At 43.2% G+C, this 18,446-nt stretch overlaps 1 protein-coding gene across 11 annotated transcripts in view; it reads right to left on the bottom strand.

Moving 5' to 3' along the window:
* Osbpl6 (oxysterol binding protein like 6) overlaps positions 1-18,446 on the bottom strand; it is a 195,688-nt gene that overhangs the window by 46,115 nt on the left and 131,127 nt on the right. For 7 of the 11 annotated variants that reach the window (XM_036186038.1, XM_036186042.1, XM_036186043.1 and 4 more), the window contains 8 exons: positions 18,286-18,378; positions 10,967-11,089; positions 8,664-8,717; positions 7,505-7,618; positions 7,227-7,397; positions 4,817-4,949; positions 1,904-2,007; positions 1,022-1,114 (listed from right to left, as the gene is read on the bottom strand). In XM_036186038.1, coding sequence (XP_036041931.1) covers positions 1,022-1,114; positions 1,904-2,007; positions 4,817-4,949; positions 7,227-7,397; positions 7,505-7,618; positions 8,664-8,717; positions 10,967-11,089; positions 18,286-18,378 — 885 coding nt within the window. The remainder of the gene's footprint in view (positions 1-1,021; positions 1,115-1,903; positions 2,008-4,816; positions 4,950-7,226; positions 7,398-7,504; positions 7,619-8,663; positions 8,718-10,966; positions 11,090-18,285; positions 18,379-18,446) is intronic. The other 4 variants (XM_036186044.1, XM_036186046.1, XM_036186047.1 and 1 more) reach the window with 1 other exon arrangement.

Below are 18,446 nucleotides of genomic sequence, written 5' to 3'. Positions count from 1 at the left end.
AATACAAAGAATCTTATTAAAACAGTCTGACTTACAGAAGAATTACATTTGTTAATTATTCAGAAGAAAGGGAAGAGTAGTTACTTTGACCTTTGTGTTAGGATCTAAAGTGATCGATATAATTTAAAAAAACAACCTGAAGTCTAATTTTAACTGTGCAGATTAGCAATCATCTTACACAGCTAAGGTAAGAATAGTAGAGATTTTTGTCAAGATTTGAAAGTAATATTATTTATGACATAAGGGGCTGAATATTTGCCATATTCTGTATCACTGAAATACAATAATTTAAGAGGATCATATTTGAAAATGTATAACTATTCATTGCAATTAAAATTTTTATTTCAAGTAAATTTATCATGAGCCATGGAGATTTTAGTTTCAATTTGAGAGTGGCCATTGTAGGCCAGATATGATCTATCTTGTAATTACAGAATTTTAGAGTTGAGACAGAATTCAGAATCAGAATTCAGTGATCATTAAATTAATTCTATAACTTGAGCAGGAGCAAATTAAAAGTCCAGAAAGTTGAACAGAAATGCATAAATTATGAGGCCAGAGAATCCCAGAGGTCAGACTAGCACCCGTTGTGGAGATTTTTAACCTACAGCACCTCCTACAAGGCCTTGATAAAACTGTGGACAAGTTCACCCCTAAAAGAGCCTCCTAACCCTGAGACTACATAAAGGAACATACACCACAGTCCACCGGCTTTCCAGTTTTGATTTTAAAGTGGCTTTCTGTCTGAGTTTTAATGCTTCAAAGGCTGTGACTAAGGATGGACATCCTACCATGTAGCCTAATTGGATTATCCTTACCTTTCAAGGTTTTGGGACTTATGCCCAACTAACTAAAACCAATAATTCCATGTTTGCACAACTCTGTCTGCAAAGCACAGGCTTTAAAGTGGTTGAGCTAGTCCTTCACCCTCACGGGAGCCCAGGGGCTGACCCCGGACGCAAACAGAGACAGTGCTTTCAAGGGGAACACAATGCAAAGGAATGGGAAGAAAAAGCTGTACCTGCAGTTGCATTTTGGTATCTTTGCTGACACTTTTTGTTCTCCAGCGTCTCGTGACCCGCTTGTCTTTCTTTGAAATATCTACACAGTTAGCCTACATTACACAAATAGTTAAAAGCAACAAAGGATTATTAAGTTCACACAGATGATAACACATATACAAAGAGCCCAGAGAGTTAGTAAGGAATTGTTAGAACCCTAAAGCAAGCCAGCCAAGGAAGAAAGATGTTATATTAAAACCAAAGACTTCTCTACAGCTTACTTATGAAAGTTCTACTTCTAGTGTGTAAAAATGAAAACAAGATTAGAGATCACAAGCATCTTTTCTTCATTAAAAGATGTTCATACTTCTGAAAGTTCCACATCTCAAACTTCAAAGCCATCATTGTTAATACAGAAGTGACATGGGAGAGTGACACAAATACGCATGTCTACAAAAGTTGAAAATACATTCAAATGTAAACATTGATAAAATGCTTCTTAATTAACACAATGACACCGAGCTTTGAAAGTATTAGGAATAATTCCAGAGGGGCTAGAGACATGGCTCAGCAGTTGCTCTTATAGGTTTGAATCCCAGCACCCACACAGCAGCTCACAACCATCTATTATTACTCCAATTCTAGGGGATCCATAGCCACTGCACACATATGGTGCACAGATATACATGCAGGTAAATAAAACACACATACACATTAACTAATAAAAGGAAGAAAAGAATAAATCCAGAATATAATCCATCTATTCATAGTATTAGAAATATCGCACTGTTAAGTCTGATTGTAGTCATTTCCTTGTAGTGTCACCTTGCATAGTCATAGAATAGTCCAGAAAGGATTTAAGTTAGGATCTTAGATCTCGTTACTGGGACAGTCACGTTTACCTGCATGTCAGTGAAGTTAGGTGCTGACTGAGTCCTCTGAAGTATCTCCAGGTTTTGCAGGAGCTTGCTAAGTTCCACAAGGTCTGACTGACAGTGTGCAAGATCTAGTCAAGACAGAAAGGTTAGAACTGGGTAGAAATGGTGGCAGCGACATTAAAGGGGACTCAGTCCACACTGTGGTAGATACGATGTGGTTAGATGGATGGGCAGATCTGTATTTATGTAATGGCGATACTCACAGGGAACCCAAAGCATTACTCCTCTCTGGGTCAGAACCATGGGAGCCACTGGTAGTGAGAGGGTTTCAAAGCCCATGCTTACCAACTGTGGCTCTGAAGCAGATGGCTTTGACATATCAAGTTGTGTGTGATCACTTTCCTGACCTCACAGCTTTTTGCCTCACGGACACTCTGGAGACTTCAGCAGTTTTGTGGTTTTATGTCTAGGGGCCTATCTACTTGTTCCTCTAAAATGGTTCACAAGGTGGCTGCATGGAATTTGGGTGGAACCAAAGTCAAGTTCAGAAAAACAGAACAGAGTAAAAATCAGTTAAACACATCTGTTCTTCAGCTCACTAATAATGTGGCAAGGAATGATTCCTTTAAAATCTATTGTAGACTTTTACTAATTTCAATTTCATCTCTATGGAAGAAATATGCTCTAGGAGCCAAGCAATTTCCCCATGTATTTGAGGCCTGGATTCATACAAGAGAGTTCAGAATTACCTTTACTGTGTTAGAGCTATAAATCAGACATATAATGGGTCCCATAAAATGTTATGTCTTTTGAAATTCAACCAATGAAATAAGTATGAAATATTCCCTTTTTGAACTAAAAACCCATCTCAGGAGTAAGCTTGTTCTGCAACAAATGTTCAGTGTTCAGTATAGATTTTTTTAAGTGTGCAGCAAGAGATTAGGAGAAAGGAGAGTATTCTTAGTTTCATGGTTTGTGAGCAGATTTACAAGAGACCCCATCTCATCCCCAAAGGGTCTAGAAGATTGACAGAAAAGTTTTAGCCAAACAGAAAAGTGGAAGAGAGCAAAGAGGCTGGGAAGACCAATCTAGCCAAAGGCACACAGCAGGACATACGCAAATACATTCAAATTAAAAACAAAGCAAAACCAAAACCCAACAAGGAAAGTTGTTGAGTCTACAGAAGAAAGAAGGTTAAAGGGGTGGGCAGGGCCACAACGCTGAATGCACTGGCTGCTAAATGCTGAGGTAAGTACTGTGGAGTAACACCCCAGAGCTGGTGAAGAGCCGAGGGAGGGTGTCTGCACAGTTATTTTAAGGACTACCAGGCTTGAGGGGGCTTTATGTCGTGAACAATCCCAACCTCCCCACCAAGGCAGCTCTATAATCTTGGGCAGATGTCAGAACCATTACAGATGTCATTCTCCTCATTCTTGAAAGTGCAGAAAGTGAACAGTATGTCTCATGGCTGAATACCACAGAATTTCGGCTGCTAAGTATTGGCATAGGGACTGCAAACAGGCTCACAGGTGGTAATTTCCCATGAGCCTCTGAGACAAATGAAACAACTGAGCTAGAGACGAGGTGACAAGAAGAATGGTGGGTCTGGGTCATGAAGCTAGGAATGGATCACAGCGAAAGGTTGAGAAGGATAAGGACAAGACTTTGAGTTGACTGTGTGAACAGGTTCATTGCAACAATCACTAACATACATGGGGTCCAGGTGCTGATACGGCCCCTCAGGGGGGGAAACCCAGCTGGGCTGGCAGGGTATCACATTCAGATACATGCTCTGCAGTGAGAATGTCTGAGTTTGAACCCTGGGTGCTCTTTTGTAGCCACAGGGGCGGGGCTAAGGGGGTAGCCGTCTTGTAGATGACCTTTGCACAGGCGAAGCTGGGCAGTCTCTAAACACTGCAGGAAACTCCAGCGTTGTCTGAAAGTGGCCTGCCTCCTTCCACAACTGGAATTTGTGTGTGGTGAATTCATCCAAGGAAAACACTTTCATGAGATGTCCATATGATCATGATTATGAATAGAAAATACCTTTCTTATAATTTCACATGTGGATTAAGTTTGGGAGGTTGGTGGCTCAGAGAGTTGAAAAAAAATGCAAATTTGGAGTTTTTAAAAAAGTGGTGAGTGTGCAGGAGGATTAACAGATTGTCCATTTTTTCTTCCTAAAGTGAAAATATCAAAGTTACATAACATCTGTCTTTATTATAAGTTCATAAAAGAACAGTATCTCAAGAGCATCTAAAAGTTAAATCAGTCAAGACTTATTAAATACTCTGTACATGGCCCTTGCTTTTTGTCAGTTTTGTGGGTTAAATGAAAACTGTTTCACAATGCAAATGGTTTGTGGATAAAGCATGGGCCAAAGGGTTCTGCTGAGGAAGGAGAAAGTAAAAGATTAAACAGCCCATGATAGAATGAGCTAGTCAGAATGCTCAAAGGCCTCTCTCCAACAAAACCCCACTCACAGGTATCTCCAGACATGCAACCCTGATCCTATGGCTTACATCTGTGCTAACAGGGAACAGAAAGAACTCTTCTGTGGGCAACATGTCGGCAGAGAAGGAGGCATGGAAGGGACCTAGAGAGGAGGGCAGCGCAGAGTCCAGGTCTAAGAGAATGGAAGGTTCTTCAGGCCTCAAGGGACATGTAAAGGCAGAGAGAAGGAAGTAGTAAAGAGATAAAAAGGTTAAAGAGGAAGGAAGCCAGGGCAGGAGAGAAACACAGACCCACTTATGAGGAGGTGGGAGAATTGGCAGGAAGGAAGCCTGGGTCACAGAACAGAGAAGGATCTAGAACTAAGAGAAAGGAAAGGCCAGGTCACTTGGGCGGGGGGTGAGGGTGGGAGCTGCAATGTTTTAATTTCCACCAGCTTTGGGTTTGGGGGGGCTCCTCTGAGAGACCCCCAGGGCAGGAACTAACCTTCCGCACACCTGTCCATTTCTTCTGAGTCCTGCAGCCAGGCGGCCACTTTGCTCTGCCCCGTTGTGCAGGTTGCAGGGAGGCTATTACTGCATGGTAAAGGGGACTGCCATGGAAAACTGCTGGGCTGCATCTACAAGCAAAGAAACGAAGTGCATCACTTACACGCGTGAAGACAGAATCCATGCGTGCTGACAACGCTCCACCAATGCTACCTCCATCGTCCCATGAGGAAAACAGTGCTAAAAAAAATAAGGGCCCACACTCACAAGGACCCGTCAGCTCAGATACCCAGTCACTTGGAACTACTCAGAAAGTTATATTTAATACAAGGTCCTCACTACAGTCTCCTTAGCTCCTGGCTAAAGGTCTGTCCTCTCCAGAAGCTCTCTGTACCCTAACGATCAGCTGCAAATCTTGTCACCCTCGTGTAAGTCCTAAATTCATGACCCACCAGCAAACAGTCTTACTTAGAATGCTTCAAAAACATTCTGTAGATAACATAAAAGGCCTTCTTGTCAAGTTATCTATAGCTGATAGCGTTTCCATTAAAAGTATTTTTGTGTGAAATAAATTTGAACAAAATATGTAGATACGAATGTGTACAGTATATAGCAAACAAAAACCCAAAAACAAAACAAAACAAAACAACAACAACACAGAAATGTACTTCCCAAGGGGCTGAAGAGACTTTAAATTGTCACGTTTGACTCTAATACTCCCTTGCAACTGATTATGCCTCTTCTAAATTATTAAGAAATAAATAATGCACACAGTTAGCAAACCCAGTCTTATGTATTACCCACACAGGGCCATAAACCAATTAATACTCTGGAGTCTCATAATTCGGTATGTGGAAGGCAAGAAAAGGGACAAAAGGCTCTTTACTGCATTTTGATAAATGTAATGGAAATCTCTCAGGGAATTTGAGCTGTGCCACTTGCAACTGGAGAAATGGATCTTTTGTGGAAACCAGAGCTGGAGAGTTTTCTTATTCCAGAGCAAACAGTGAGAGGAAGGATTTGGTTTCAGCTCACCAATCTCAGATATCACCCAAGTTATTTAATAAATAAGACAAGGGACAGAAATAATGCATCTTTTATCAATGTTTTGTGCCAAAGATACCGGCAGAAGCTGGAAAAACCTAAGAATTAAAAATTAATGTTTTCTTTTTAAAGATCTGTTTGGGATAGAGTTCTCATTCAGTTTGGACTAACCCAGATTCATTCCACCCTGTGATGAAAACTCAGGAGGCCCAGAGAAATACAGGGAACTATCTTGGGGACCTCTGAGTTCCCAAATCCCAATCTCTCTGGCTCTTGGCTTGTTCTCCTTATTCCCAGAACTGGCTCATATTTCAGTCAACCCTATTTCTAGGAGAAAAGGAATCAAACTGTCTTTAGCAAGAACGGAACCTCAATGAAGTCACAGATCAGGGTGCCTTGTGAGATACAATTAGTGGGGTATAAACTTATACACTAGTAAGCACTTCCCATCAAGTAACAAACACTGAAAATGGTAACACTGCACTAAGTTTGATAGGTTAGGTCTGGTGTTTCCCAATGACATTGCCCAATGCTACCTGGGGAGGAAACGATGTAATCCAGGTATGATGGCGACTCCCGTGGAACAAAGAGAAGGCAGACTCTCCACTGAAATGTTTTTGAACCCACTCACAGCTTCTCTGACCTCAGTCTGGGGTAGTGTGCACAAAGCCACAGCACCCCTGTGCAATGCACCCCCAATGACTGAGCCAAACACTGAAACAGCTACTTCCCTGCCCGTTCTCCTAACTTTGACTTTCAGACAAGAAATTCCTCCAGCTTTTTTGCAACACAGACCATGAACCTTATTACATCCCGAGGAACTGCAGCCTCTCTTTTTTGGCACTTGGGTTAATGAAAGGAGGTTTTGACTTTGGAGACCACTGTGTGGTCACATCTTGGGATGTGTCACTTGTACACAGACCAACACAGTCTCTGTGACAGATTAGAGACAAATGACTGTCATCTATACAACGTACTTGCTCACAGAAACACTGCTGATGCCTCTGCACCTCTCCAACTGACACTGGGGGGAACTGAGTAGCCTCTCTCTTAGTCATGTATACATCATAGCTCAAAGCAACAAAGAATTCCCAGATGCTGATTAAACCAATGTTTGCTCTACCTCCCCATATTCCTAAAAAGCCACACAAAAATGACGCGGTCCATTTCTGGAAACTCTTGGTGACTCACACGTCTAGCTCCTCTACGTTTCTGATTAACTCTAGTGCCAATCTTACTTGTCTTCTGAGTGACAGCTCACAAAATCAAGCTTCTCTTCCTGGTGTTTTCAAAGGACACACAGTGATGTGTCTGTATACATTCCTAAGCGATTTGCAGGGAGATTTCTTACAGCACAGTCATACCTTTCCATCCACAACAGAAACATTAGCAGCCGGGGAGGACTCTGCTGTCGAACTTGCAGGGAAGATGTGGAAACTCGCATCTCTGGGTGATCGCACGATTTCATTCTGGCGGTACAAGCGGTGATGACGCAGTTTGGAGACCCAAGCATCAAACCAGTCCTGGGATTTCACCTGGAATAGGGAGCCAGGAAAGACAGCTGCTGAAACCGTCTCCGGTCTGCCACTGGGGCAGGCAAATTGCATCCCCTGCTAATGCCAGATGCTGTAAACAAATTCACCTTCAAGTGATAGATGTGCTCCTCCGTGTCAAGGTCTATTCTCCGAGCTTTCTTTTTAATCGACATGACAGACAGTCCGACATCTATGCTCCCGTGGACCTTCCCCTTTTGGATCTGAAATCAAAAGATGAGGGAATATGCTGGAAGTGTATACAGGCCGGTGTGTTTCTGTTCTGAACTAAGATGAGCTCAAAGGAACTTTTCAATGATTTATGGGGGTGACTACATCCTTTTTAATTAAGAGAAAATGGCTAAGGTCTAAGGCCTAAGTTGGAGCTGTCATGACTTCGTATCAATTTCAGCACACAACACTACTCATCTTTATCTATTTTGGGCACAACTAGTAATGTCAGCTCTTCATAATTTGAGATTGCTTAGCTTCTAGCTCCTCAATAAGAATGCCAATGATTCCCAAAATAACTAAAGTCAACTTTTGAACCATGACCCAGAACACCCATGAATCAGCTGGATGGCAGCTGCTAGGGCAGAATTGGGCAGCCGAGACCAGAGATCAGGGAGCAGCCAGACCCTTCTTCTGGCTGTCCTCGGCTGACCAAGGGCATAGCTGATTCCACGGCAGAGGGGCAGACAAAACTCGTTCTAAGCCCTTCGTTATTTCCCTGCACCACGTGGGAGGAAGGGAGAAACTAGGAGACAATGCAAAGTACTACTTAGATATTAAGAAAAAGCAGCTTGGGATAATCTTAACGAGCTGAGGTTCTTAAGACAAAAAGATGAATGAAACAAAAGAGCGTTTTTTTTTTAAAGGAACTTTGACATGAACAAGGAGGGCTTTAAATCTCAAAAAGCAAAGAACATGGAATTCACTTCAAAGTGCAAAGAAAAAAATACTTTTAGAATCTTCTCTCTAGGAGAGAAAGGATGATATTATTAATGTGTCACTTTTAGGTTTAAGCTTCTGCTTAAAATTAGTTAAATATTCATGCACTGGTTTGAGATAGATCTTTATGCTATCTTGAGTACGAGCATAAAACATACCTTCTCTAGAACATGCAGAGTTGGTAGCTTGTTAAATAATCCAGGCACAGACATGCAGAAAGCTGGTAACTATGGCACAGACCTTGCACAGTTACAGTATTTACTCACTTCAAGCAGATTTCTAAACCAACCTGCAACACATGTCCTTCGAGCTACTTACATCAAGTGGTGCCTTGGAATACTTTAACATTCCATTATCCAGGACAAAAAAGCGCTGCAAGAACCAAACACCCCAGTTACTATTTGTACTCTGGATTACATAAAGCATCCGCGAGCGCAGGTCGCCGGTTGCTTGGCTTTCAGCAGTTAAACATGTTTGATGACTTCGATGCTTGGATTCAGTGCATCTGGCCACAGTCAGTCACAGGAAGTGAGACAAGTGGATCCAAGTTCTAGTAGAGTGCTTTTACACATTCTAGGGATGGAGTCCTTTCTCCATGGTTTGCCTTCACCAGGAGGAGGGAGGTCTGAGGACCTGCAACTTACACTTCCTAAACGAACTGTATTAGGACATTATACAAGTGAGGAAAAAATAACCTGGAGAGATCATGGCAATGCTGGAAAGATTTCTATACTATTCTGCAGGGAAGTATTCCCCCAGGAGCTAAACTCCTGAATTTCCCATGGACACTTTCCAAAAATCTCTCCTGGCTGTTACAGAAGCCATTACACAGATCCATAGCTAATAAATTACCTACAAGGCTTAAGTGACCTTGGCAACATGCATGTGTTTTATCCTTGGCAATACGCTTGTGCTCTACTATTAGTAAAAGATTTACTATTATTTCCACCTACATTAAGAATAAAAAGGGGTTCCCCCCCACCAGTTGGTAGTTGATGGTTACAAGGGAAGGGAAAATCACCTTTTCCTTGGGGATATGGCTATTGGTAGGTTGGTCATGCTCCAGGGAACGGCCCCAGTGAATGCACATGGGCAACACTAAGTGGACCCAGTGAAATATACATATATTAAAACAAAAAGGGACAAAGTTGGTTAAGAGTATGTGTTGAGGTACTCTGGGGAGGGTTGGGGTGCTCTGGGATGAACTGGGTAGGAAATGGGTGGGTATGATCAAAATACAAAGAACAAATAAAAAAAAATTTTTAAATGAAAGAATTAAAAAGGACGGTGGGTAGGCAATCATCTGCCCTGAGGTCTGCCTGGTACAGGATGAGTGGGTTTGCCATTTTTTAACTGCAAACACTGAAGGACTCTCTAATGTTGGTCTCCTTTCTATGGGCCATTCAGAAGTCAAACAGCCTCAGGAGCCAGCCACATGGGCCCCTCTTCCAGCTTGGCACACGTGGGACATCCTTCTGTTGCTGGAACTTAGTCTGCTGGGACATTTTCATGGGCATGAGACAGCAGAATGTCGGGTCCCAAAAGCCACCCTGCCTAGAACTCAAAGGACGACTATCATCCTTGTGTTTGGGATTCTTGGAAACAACAGGTACCTGCCAGAATGAAAGAGTTCCACACTAAAACACAAATTCAATTGCCTATAACTTGGGCATTCAAAATGGGCTGATGCTTAATCAATACGTGGTGGTGTTAGGGAGAGGAGAAAAGGCACTGTGGGGTGCTCTCTCAGTCTTTATGTGAAATATTCAAGCACACAGTCCAGAAGGAATCCGGAAAGATGTCAGTCCGCTGCCATTTTGCTGAGTCAGGAATCAGAATGTTAAACTGAACCTAGAAATTCATTTTTTTAAAATGTGGTTTCGGCCTGTTTTCCCATTTTCAAGTTTCTATTAAAGAAGTTTAGCCGGGAATAACTTACAGGATGTCACAGGAAAGAGCTAAATAAGACTACCAGTGAGGAGACAGATGAAAGCTGGGGGAAGGCAGAGGGAGGCCTAGAAGGAATCACTTGCTGGCCAAATTCACCTATGAAGAATGGTGAATGGAGGAGGGAAGGCCTTGGTTTTGGGGCAATATTATGGGCTGGAGGGAGACAGTCTCTGACAAGGGAAAGCTGTGTGAGATGGAAGCCCCTCTGGCTGGCTTTCATGCTTCTCTAGAGGCAGGCTGGGACGGCATTTCTCCTCTGCCTATTTCTTTAAGGAAACTGTCATCCGTACCTCTCTGCTTTGAGCCGGCTGGTGGCTGGCTCAAGCGTTTGACCGTCTACTCTGAGATGAAATCCATCAGCAGAGGTGCTGAATGTATGCAGCTGCTCTTGCAGCGAGGTGAGAGTCACCAAGGTGCCTAACCAAAGGGGTTCTACAGAGAACCCAAGAGAGCTTTCTCCCCAGTGCCACGGAGTTCATCTTCTCTTCTCCTCCTTTCCCCTCCCCTCCTCGAGTCTTCCCATTCTCTCCTCTCTTTTATGGGTTTTTGCTTGATGGTTTGTTTGTCTTCAAGGTTTCAAACTCACAAGCTCCAATGACCTTTGATTCCCCCTGATAACGACTAAGATCTCTAGATGATGCTCTCAGCTTCAATTTGATTGGGCGGTTTACCTTGTGCCAGCCCTTCAAAGGCCATTTTCTTTTCTTCAGCATAAATCCCTCGTGTCTGTCTGGTTTCTGGACATTGGTTTGGCCTATTTTCAGTCCTTCTATAATTTCCCAGCTGTCAGCTTCCTGAGAGAAAAGAAAAACAAATCATTTACGTTCTACGCTTAATGATACACATTTACAGAGACTCCCAGGCAGAAAGTCACCTGTGATGCCGCCCTTGACCCAACAATAGGATGAGTGACGTGCTGAAGCTAATTGTAGTATGGAAACAAGTCATCACTTTCAAGTGAAGCTCCTATGAGTTTCCCGGGTAGACCCGGAGATATACAGACTCCAGGAGAGGCACGTGGGCGGCACTCTGTTTGCTTGGAAGTAGAAAGGAAGTTTGACTTCCTGCACTCAGAATGTTTAAGGAACATTTCCCCCCTGATGATCCTGAGCCTTTAAAATTTTGAAATTGGACATCTGACGACAAATGTCCAGTCAGTGTGTAGAGCAGGCTTTCTGTGTGGAAATGGGAAGGTTGCAGGGGGTCCAGTGTGGAACACAACCTGCTGTTAACACTGTGGTTAACACTGTGGTTAGCTCTGTGGTTCTTCCCACCGCAGCCCTGTGCATCTCCAAGTGTACATCAACGCTTCACTCAATAGCACATATCAAGAAGTCCAGAGTTGGGGATTTAGCTCAGTGGTGGAGTGCTTGCCTAGCAATCGCAAGGCCCTGGGTTCGATCCTCAGCTCAAAAAAAAAAAAAAAAAGTCCAGGCTTCCCAAGAGGCACATTCCCCTGGGAGCCCATGGAGAGAGCACAGCCACAAGGCTAAGAATCTGGATCCTAGATCCCTGGGAAAACATGCTTAGCATACACAAAGGCCCTAGGTTCAGTCTCTCCACCAGCAAGAATAAAGCCCTAACATAAACAAATTTATAAAAGAAAAAAGAAAAAAAAAGCACCTTGGCTCTAGAGTCTCATTCTTCCCCTCCTGTTAGATAACAGATTTAATCTGTTTCTTCCTTCATTAGACATGTTTTGTTCATATATGGTACTAGTTTGTGGGGTTTTTTTTTTTAAGTGTTATCATCATTTACAGACCAGATGATATTTTTTAACTTGAAAAGTTAAAGCTCTTGGTGACACTAAGCTTGTTAAGTTAAGGGTTCTGGTCTTAAGGAGTGGTCACCACTCCTCTCCTCTTGGCAAACCTACTTGACTCTTATAGCATCCTGGGCTTGAAAATCCCATGACTGGGTGATTGCTATTGGCCCACATGCTCTAGGTCAGTGGTTCTCAACCTGTGGGTCTTGATCTCTTTGGGGTTTGCATATCAGATATTTATATATGACTTATAACAGTAGCAAAATTATGGTTATGGAATAGCAATGCAAATAATTTTATCATTGGGGGGTCACCACAACATGAGGAGCTGTATTAAAGGGTCAGTGTCAGGAAGGTTGAGAACCACTGTTCTAGGTGATCACAGATCTAGCAATTCTTCATTTCTCTTCCTTTATCTATCTATCTATCTATCTATCTACCTACCTACCTACCTACCTATCTATCTATCTACCTACCTACCTACCTATCTATCTATCCATCCATCCATCCATCCATCCATCTATCATCTATCTATCTATCTATCTATCTATCTATCTATCTACCTATCTATCTATCTACCTATCTATCTATCTATCTATCTACCTACCTATCTATCTATCTATCTATCTACCTACCTACCTATCTATCTATCTATCTATCTACCTATCTATCTATCTATCTATCTATCTACCTATCTATCTATCTATCTATCTATCTATCTATCTATCTATCTATCTATCTATCTATCTATCTATCTATCTATCTACCTATCTATCTACCTATCTACCTATCTATCTATCTATCTATCTATCTATCTATCTACCTACCTATCTATCTACCTACCTACCTATTTATCTACCTATGATATACCTATATCTATCTACCTATCATCTATCATCTGTCTATCACCTATCATCTATCTAATCTATCTATCTATCTATCTATCTATCCTATGTGTTTTTTACATCATGTATCTTGATATTTATCTATTTATTTGTTTGTTTGTTTGTATTCTGTGTCTTTTTATCATGTATCTTTATCCCATTCATTTCCCCAGTGCTTCACATCTGCCCTCTGCCCCTGCCCACCCTACAAATAAAATTTAAGAGAAAAAAGGAAATAAAACAAAATATGGAAAAACTTAAAAATCTCATCATGAATGCTGCAGTGTGACACAGTGAGTCGTGATGTGAACCCCTTTGTCCATATATCTTTACTTGTTCATTGCAAAGTGTTCATTGCAAAGAGTCATTGGTCTAGTTCAGAGCCTTTGGTCTCTACTTCCCTATGGATGCTGGGCTCTCCCTAGGGCTCCTCCTGCATATCCTGTTGTTGCCCTGTGTTGTGGAGATCCTGCAGCTTTGGGTCTGCAGGTCAGGTCCCTTCACTCACTCCAGCAGATCACAGATGGGGTGGGTGATGGGGCAGACCAAGTCATATCCTGGGCATAATATCCTGGGCCTGGGCAGCTGTCGGGTTGGTGCCCCAGATGTGAAATGGGGATAACTCTCCTATGCTCACAACTTCCCCACACCTGTACTAACAGGGTTGGCTCTATTGTACTGTCCTAGCAGGGTGCAGGGCCTGCTCTCCCAAATACTGCAGCTGGTGGGGATCAGAGCTAGCTCTTCCACCTGCCCCAGGTGTTGATGGGTGGAACGGAGGGAGGGTGGGAGCTCTCCCCCCACCCCATGCTGCCCCCATATATATAGGTGGGTAATAGGGACAACTCTCCCATGCTCACAACTTTGGGGCTGACTCATCCATACCTCGGCTAACAGGGTTGTCTCTTTGTGCTGCCCTGGCATGGTGCAGGGCCTGCTCTCCCAAGTGTTGCAGCTAGTGGGGGTCAGGGCCTGCTCTCCCACACTTATGACCACAGGGCCAGCTCTCCCACCTGTCCCAGCCCATGCTGCCACAAGACAGATGAGAAATGGGGACAGCTTTCCCATGCTCGGAACTTTGGGGCTGGCTTGCCCACACCTCCACTAACAGGGTTGGCCCTATTGTGCTGCCCTAGTGTGGTACACGGCCAGCTTTCCCAGATGTTAGCCACATTCTTACCACCCCTGAGTCTAGAGTGCACCCAGAAAGAGAAAAGTTTCTCCTCTCAGTGTAACCAACTTCGCAGCCTCACCTTCAGAGGGGCGGATGCTCTATGCACAGATCAGGACAGGCCTTCAGCAGTGAGTGCCCCACCCCCAGCTGATCTGGAAGCTGCCTTCTGAAAAGACTTTTACCTTAGATCCCTACATAAGGGCAGAGCGTAAATGGTTAGAGCGCTGTGTCTCAGGCTAGACCAAACCTGCACCTGTGAGGCTCCGACAGTCTCAGGAAAGGAGGTGCCATTATGGGGCACAGATATGAGACATGGTATGGGTGAAGAGGGCCATGTTCACCATCTTTTTCTCTCCATCCTCACCCTAGAGGCTGCTTGCTTTGGGGCCAAGTCTAACCTATGCTAAATCAAAATATGTGTGTCCAGGGTGGAATTTTCTCAAAAGTTTTATCAGGAGACAAACACAGAGAACGGTCCTGTCTCTGAAAAGCCTACAACCAGCACCAAGCCTGCATCCTACCTAAACCCAACCCCAGAGCTGCCTCACCCCACCTTAGGAAAGAGCCTAAAAGCATTGCCATTTCCTCACATCCACAATCACTGCTGAGGAATGAGCTACATATCATGACTTGTCGGTGTCTATTTGGCAACACTGTGCATTCTTTCAATGATATGCAACAGCTCAAGATGTGGGTTTCTGCTTTAAGATAATTCTGCCGGTAACTGTGACTGATCTGAGTTGCATGTGGTGGTGCACACCTTTAAAATCCCAGCACTCAGGAGGCAGAGGCAAGTGGCTCTCTGTGAATTCCAGGCCAGCCAGGGCTACACAGAGAGACCCTGTCTCAAAACAGTACAACAGATAATGCTGTGATTGGTCTGTGACTTGGATATAAACTGCTTTTGATGAGATAGCTTCAGGCTGTGTGGAATAGCATGTCTTTTGGCTGACATAAGCAGAGGTTGAACTATCCCATGACCCCAGGTACCACGCGGAGGCTCTGGAGTCCTCTTTCTTAATAGTGGGCTGCAACTCAACAACAGAACCCTACTTATGAACAGTGTGAAGGCACAGAAAGTCGTAAATTCTGACAGAAATCATCAAGGACTCCTGGCTTCCTGCTCTCCTCGGAACAGTAACATCCCATAAAAATGATGGACACAATCAAGGAATTAAGAATAAGAGCAACTTCCCATGTGTGTAAATACAGTCACTGGACTTCTGTCCTTAGGAATATGTGAGTTGTTTTTAAAGACATTTCTATCTACATCCTACTTAAAAGGGTAGTGCCCCCTCCCTTGCCCCACCCCTCTGTCGGATGAAGAATCTCCCTATGACATAAAATGGGAAATGTAACAAGTACACTTCTATCCCCTTACTGACTAAGGTCAAGTGTTGACACACACTCATCTCTTTGTAGCCACCGCTCCTGATCTCTGTTGGAGGGGTTTTCTTTCCTTTTTGGGGGGGCTGGACTAAAGAGTGGAACAGAGGTAAACAGAGCAGCAGACCCCCATGAAGTTCCTTCCTGAGTGAAGTGCTGAGGCGCTGGCCAGCAGCACTGCTCATTCGAGCACCATGTTCCCGACTACAGCAAAGGAAACAGAAAAGACTTCTAATCCAGTTCTACCTATCAGCTACGCCGACAAAGAGGCAAAGGATAAAGGCAGAGCACAACAGCCCCACCTATGTCAATTATAAATGCTGTGCATAAGGTTACAAATAAAATATGTAGGAAAGGAAACAACTCATTCCCACACAAGACAGAACCTTCCAAATTCTGTTTTCCATGATGCCGAAATTGCTCTTCCTCACTTAGTGAATTAGGTACATCGTAAGAAAATTAACATAATTTTCTAAAAATCAAAATAGTGTACTTTCCCTGAAATCTCCACTCTTATTTATTTCCAGCTTGAGTTCCCACTCTTCCCAAGTCTAATTAAAACAGAACTAGAAACAAGAGCCCTAAGATGATCATGTAAGTACCTGAACAACTTCAGCATTCTTAACTGCTGAGCCATCTCCCCAGCCCCCTCTAAATTACAGTTTAATAATTCTTCCCTTCCCATGGACTCGAGGTCTACTCTTGCCTGATGGAATAAATGCTGTACCTTGTAATGCCTTCAAAGTATAAAAAAAAAGCACAAGATAGTCTATGGGTGGGGTGGGATAAGTAAAAATGTCTCAAGAGCTGAAAACATCAAAGAATTGAAATAAATCTGGAGCCGGGGCAACGCCTTATTCAAAGCTCTCCTGCCAACCAATACCCAGGAAGCCTATGTTCTCTCCAAAGGCTCTGAAGTGGTGAGAAGCAGTGGTTCCTGGGTGGGTACCAACTCTTAGGAGACCCCAAGATCTGTCCACATGTGCTGATGTAAAAACAAAAAAAGAGTCTATTAGTCCTGGAGCAAGATTTGAACGTAACAGAAGCCTGGGGGAGTGAATGCTACTGGTACTCCTAGCCAGGACCCTCCTTTGGGTCAACAGACCCACACCCTAGCTGCTGTGCGCTGGTAAGATGTAGCAAGTGGATTAGACCTTTGTGGTGGAATTACGTGGACAGTGAGGAACTCAATACCCACTTCAATGATCTGGAGGCTGGCTGAGAGTGTATGACACAAAAGAGGTATTCAGTAAGTGTTAGCTTTTCCACTGCCCTCCATCTATGTATTTTTCATTTTTTCACTAGCTATTGAGGATGACATTTCAAAGAGAGATGATGACTATATCTACCAAAGATGTAGTCTCTATTTCTAAGTTAATTTTTTAAGATGTTTTGATTTTTTTTTTTCAAGATAGGGTTTCTCTGTAGTTTTGGAACCTGTTCTGGAACTCGCTTTGTAGACCAGGCTGGCCTCAAACTCACAGAGATCCACCTGCCTCTGCCTCCCAGTGCTGGGATTACAGTTGTGCACCACCACCACCCAGCTTAGATGTTTTGATTTTTAACTGTGTGCAAATGTGTGTGTGTGTGTGTGTGTGTGTGTGTGTGTGTGTGTGTATACACACGTGTGTGCTTGCCACTTATGTGCAGGCATCCATAGAAGCCACAAGTGGGTAACTGATGTCCTGGAACTGGAATTACAGGCAGTTATCAGTTGCCAAATATGGATTCTCTAACAGCACAAAGGACTTTTAACTGCTGAGACCATCTCTCAACTCTACCTCTAAATTATTTTTATAGTTTAATAATTATTTTTCTCTACTTCTGTCTGACAGAATAAATTTTGTAGCTTATAACATCTTCAAAGTCTAAAACACACAAGTGTACATATCCACAATACTAAGGCAGTATAATAGCATGTTCTTTTCTTAAAAGTTTAGGCTTGGTTGGGGATTTAGTTCAGTGGTAGAGCACTTGCCTAGCAAGCACAAGGCCTGGGTTCGATCCTCAGCTCCCAAAAAAAAAAAAAAAAAGTTCAGGCTTTATATAGGAAGCGAAGCATCAGGATCAGTTGTACACATTTATAACTAATCATCTTCAGGAAATAAGGCTGTTTTTATGTGAACCTGAAATCTTCATGTCCCCTCTTTTCAGAGGTTTCCCATCAGGGAATGAGCTCATCTGCCCTGATGAACATCTCACAAGGGCGGGGACAGTGGAGACCCATCTTCTCTAGGGACTTTTGCATTTTAGATATAAATAACTTTGGATGCTTCCCAAATCTGAGGGAGAACAGGCTGAAGAGGAAGGACCTCTGGCTTCCACAATGCATAAAGAGTCCTAACCTGCACTGTTCTCCTCACAGTCACTGCTGGGAGGTAGACACTAGAGAGACTGAAGTCACATATACAGTACTTGGACAAGAATGATTGCTGGATTGGTGATTGCTGGATTCTTTTCTCCACATTAATTAATCAAAGAATTATTTGCTTATCCCTCCAAGAGCAAATAACAATGTTTTTCTTTATTTCTCCCCTTCAAATACTTTTAGATCTTCACATATAACCCTGGAAATTCAAGGGAAATATAATTCTTTCTATTATTTTCCCCTCAGACAAGGAAGAAAAAGTCTCTGTACAGGGAGGAGAAAAAGTGGCAGAGAAGCCTTCCAGTTGGCTTCACAGCTACCTTAAGATAGTCAAGAGTCAACGTCATTCACAGTTCATTTGGCCCCAGAGCAGGCCCTGGGCTACCTGTGTGAGCAATCACACAATCACTGACCTTGGAGAGGGAGATGGGCTCCGGTTCTAGCAACTGCCGACTGACGGAGGGCTCCGTGCCTGATGAAGCCGTTCTCTCCAAAATGTGGATACTCTGCAAATGACAGAAACCCACCTAGGGTTAGAGCCTCGTCCTCACATGGGTGAACGTGGGGGAAAGAT

This window comes from Onychomys torridus, chromosome 4, assembly GCF_903995425.1.
Source record: "Onychomys torridus chromosome 4, mOncTor1.1, whole genome shotgun sequence".
NCBI lineage: Eukaryota > Metazoa > Chordata > Mammalia > Rodentia > Cricetidae > Onychomys > Onychomys torridus.
This window is presented reverse-complemented; position numbering and strand designations above follow the sequence as displayed.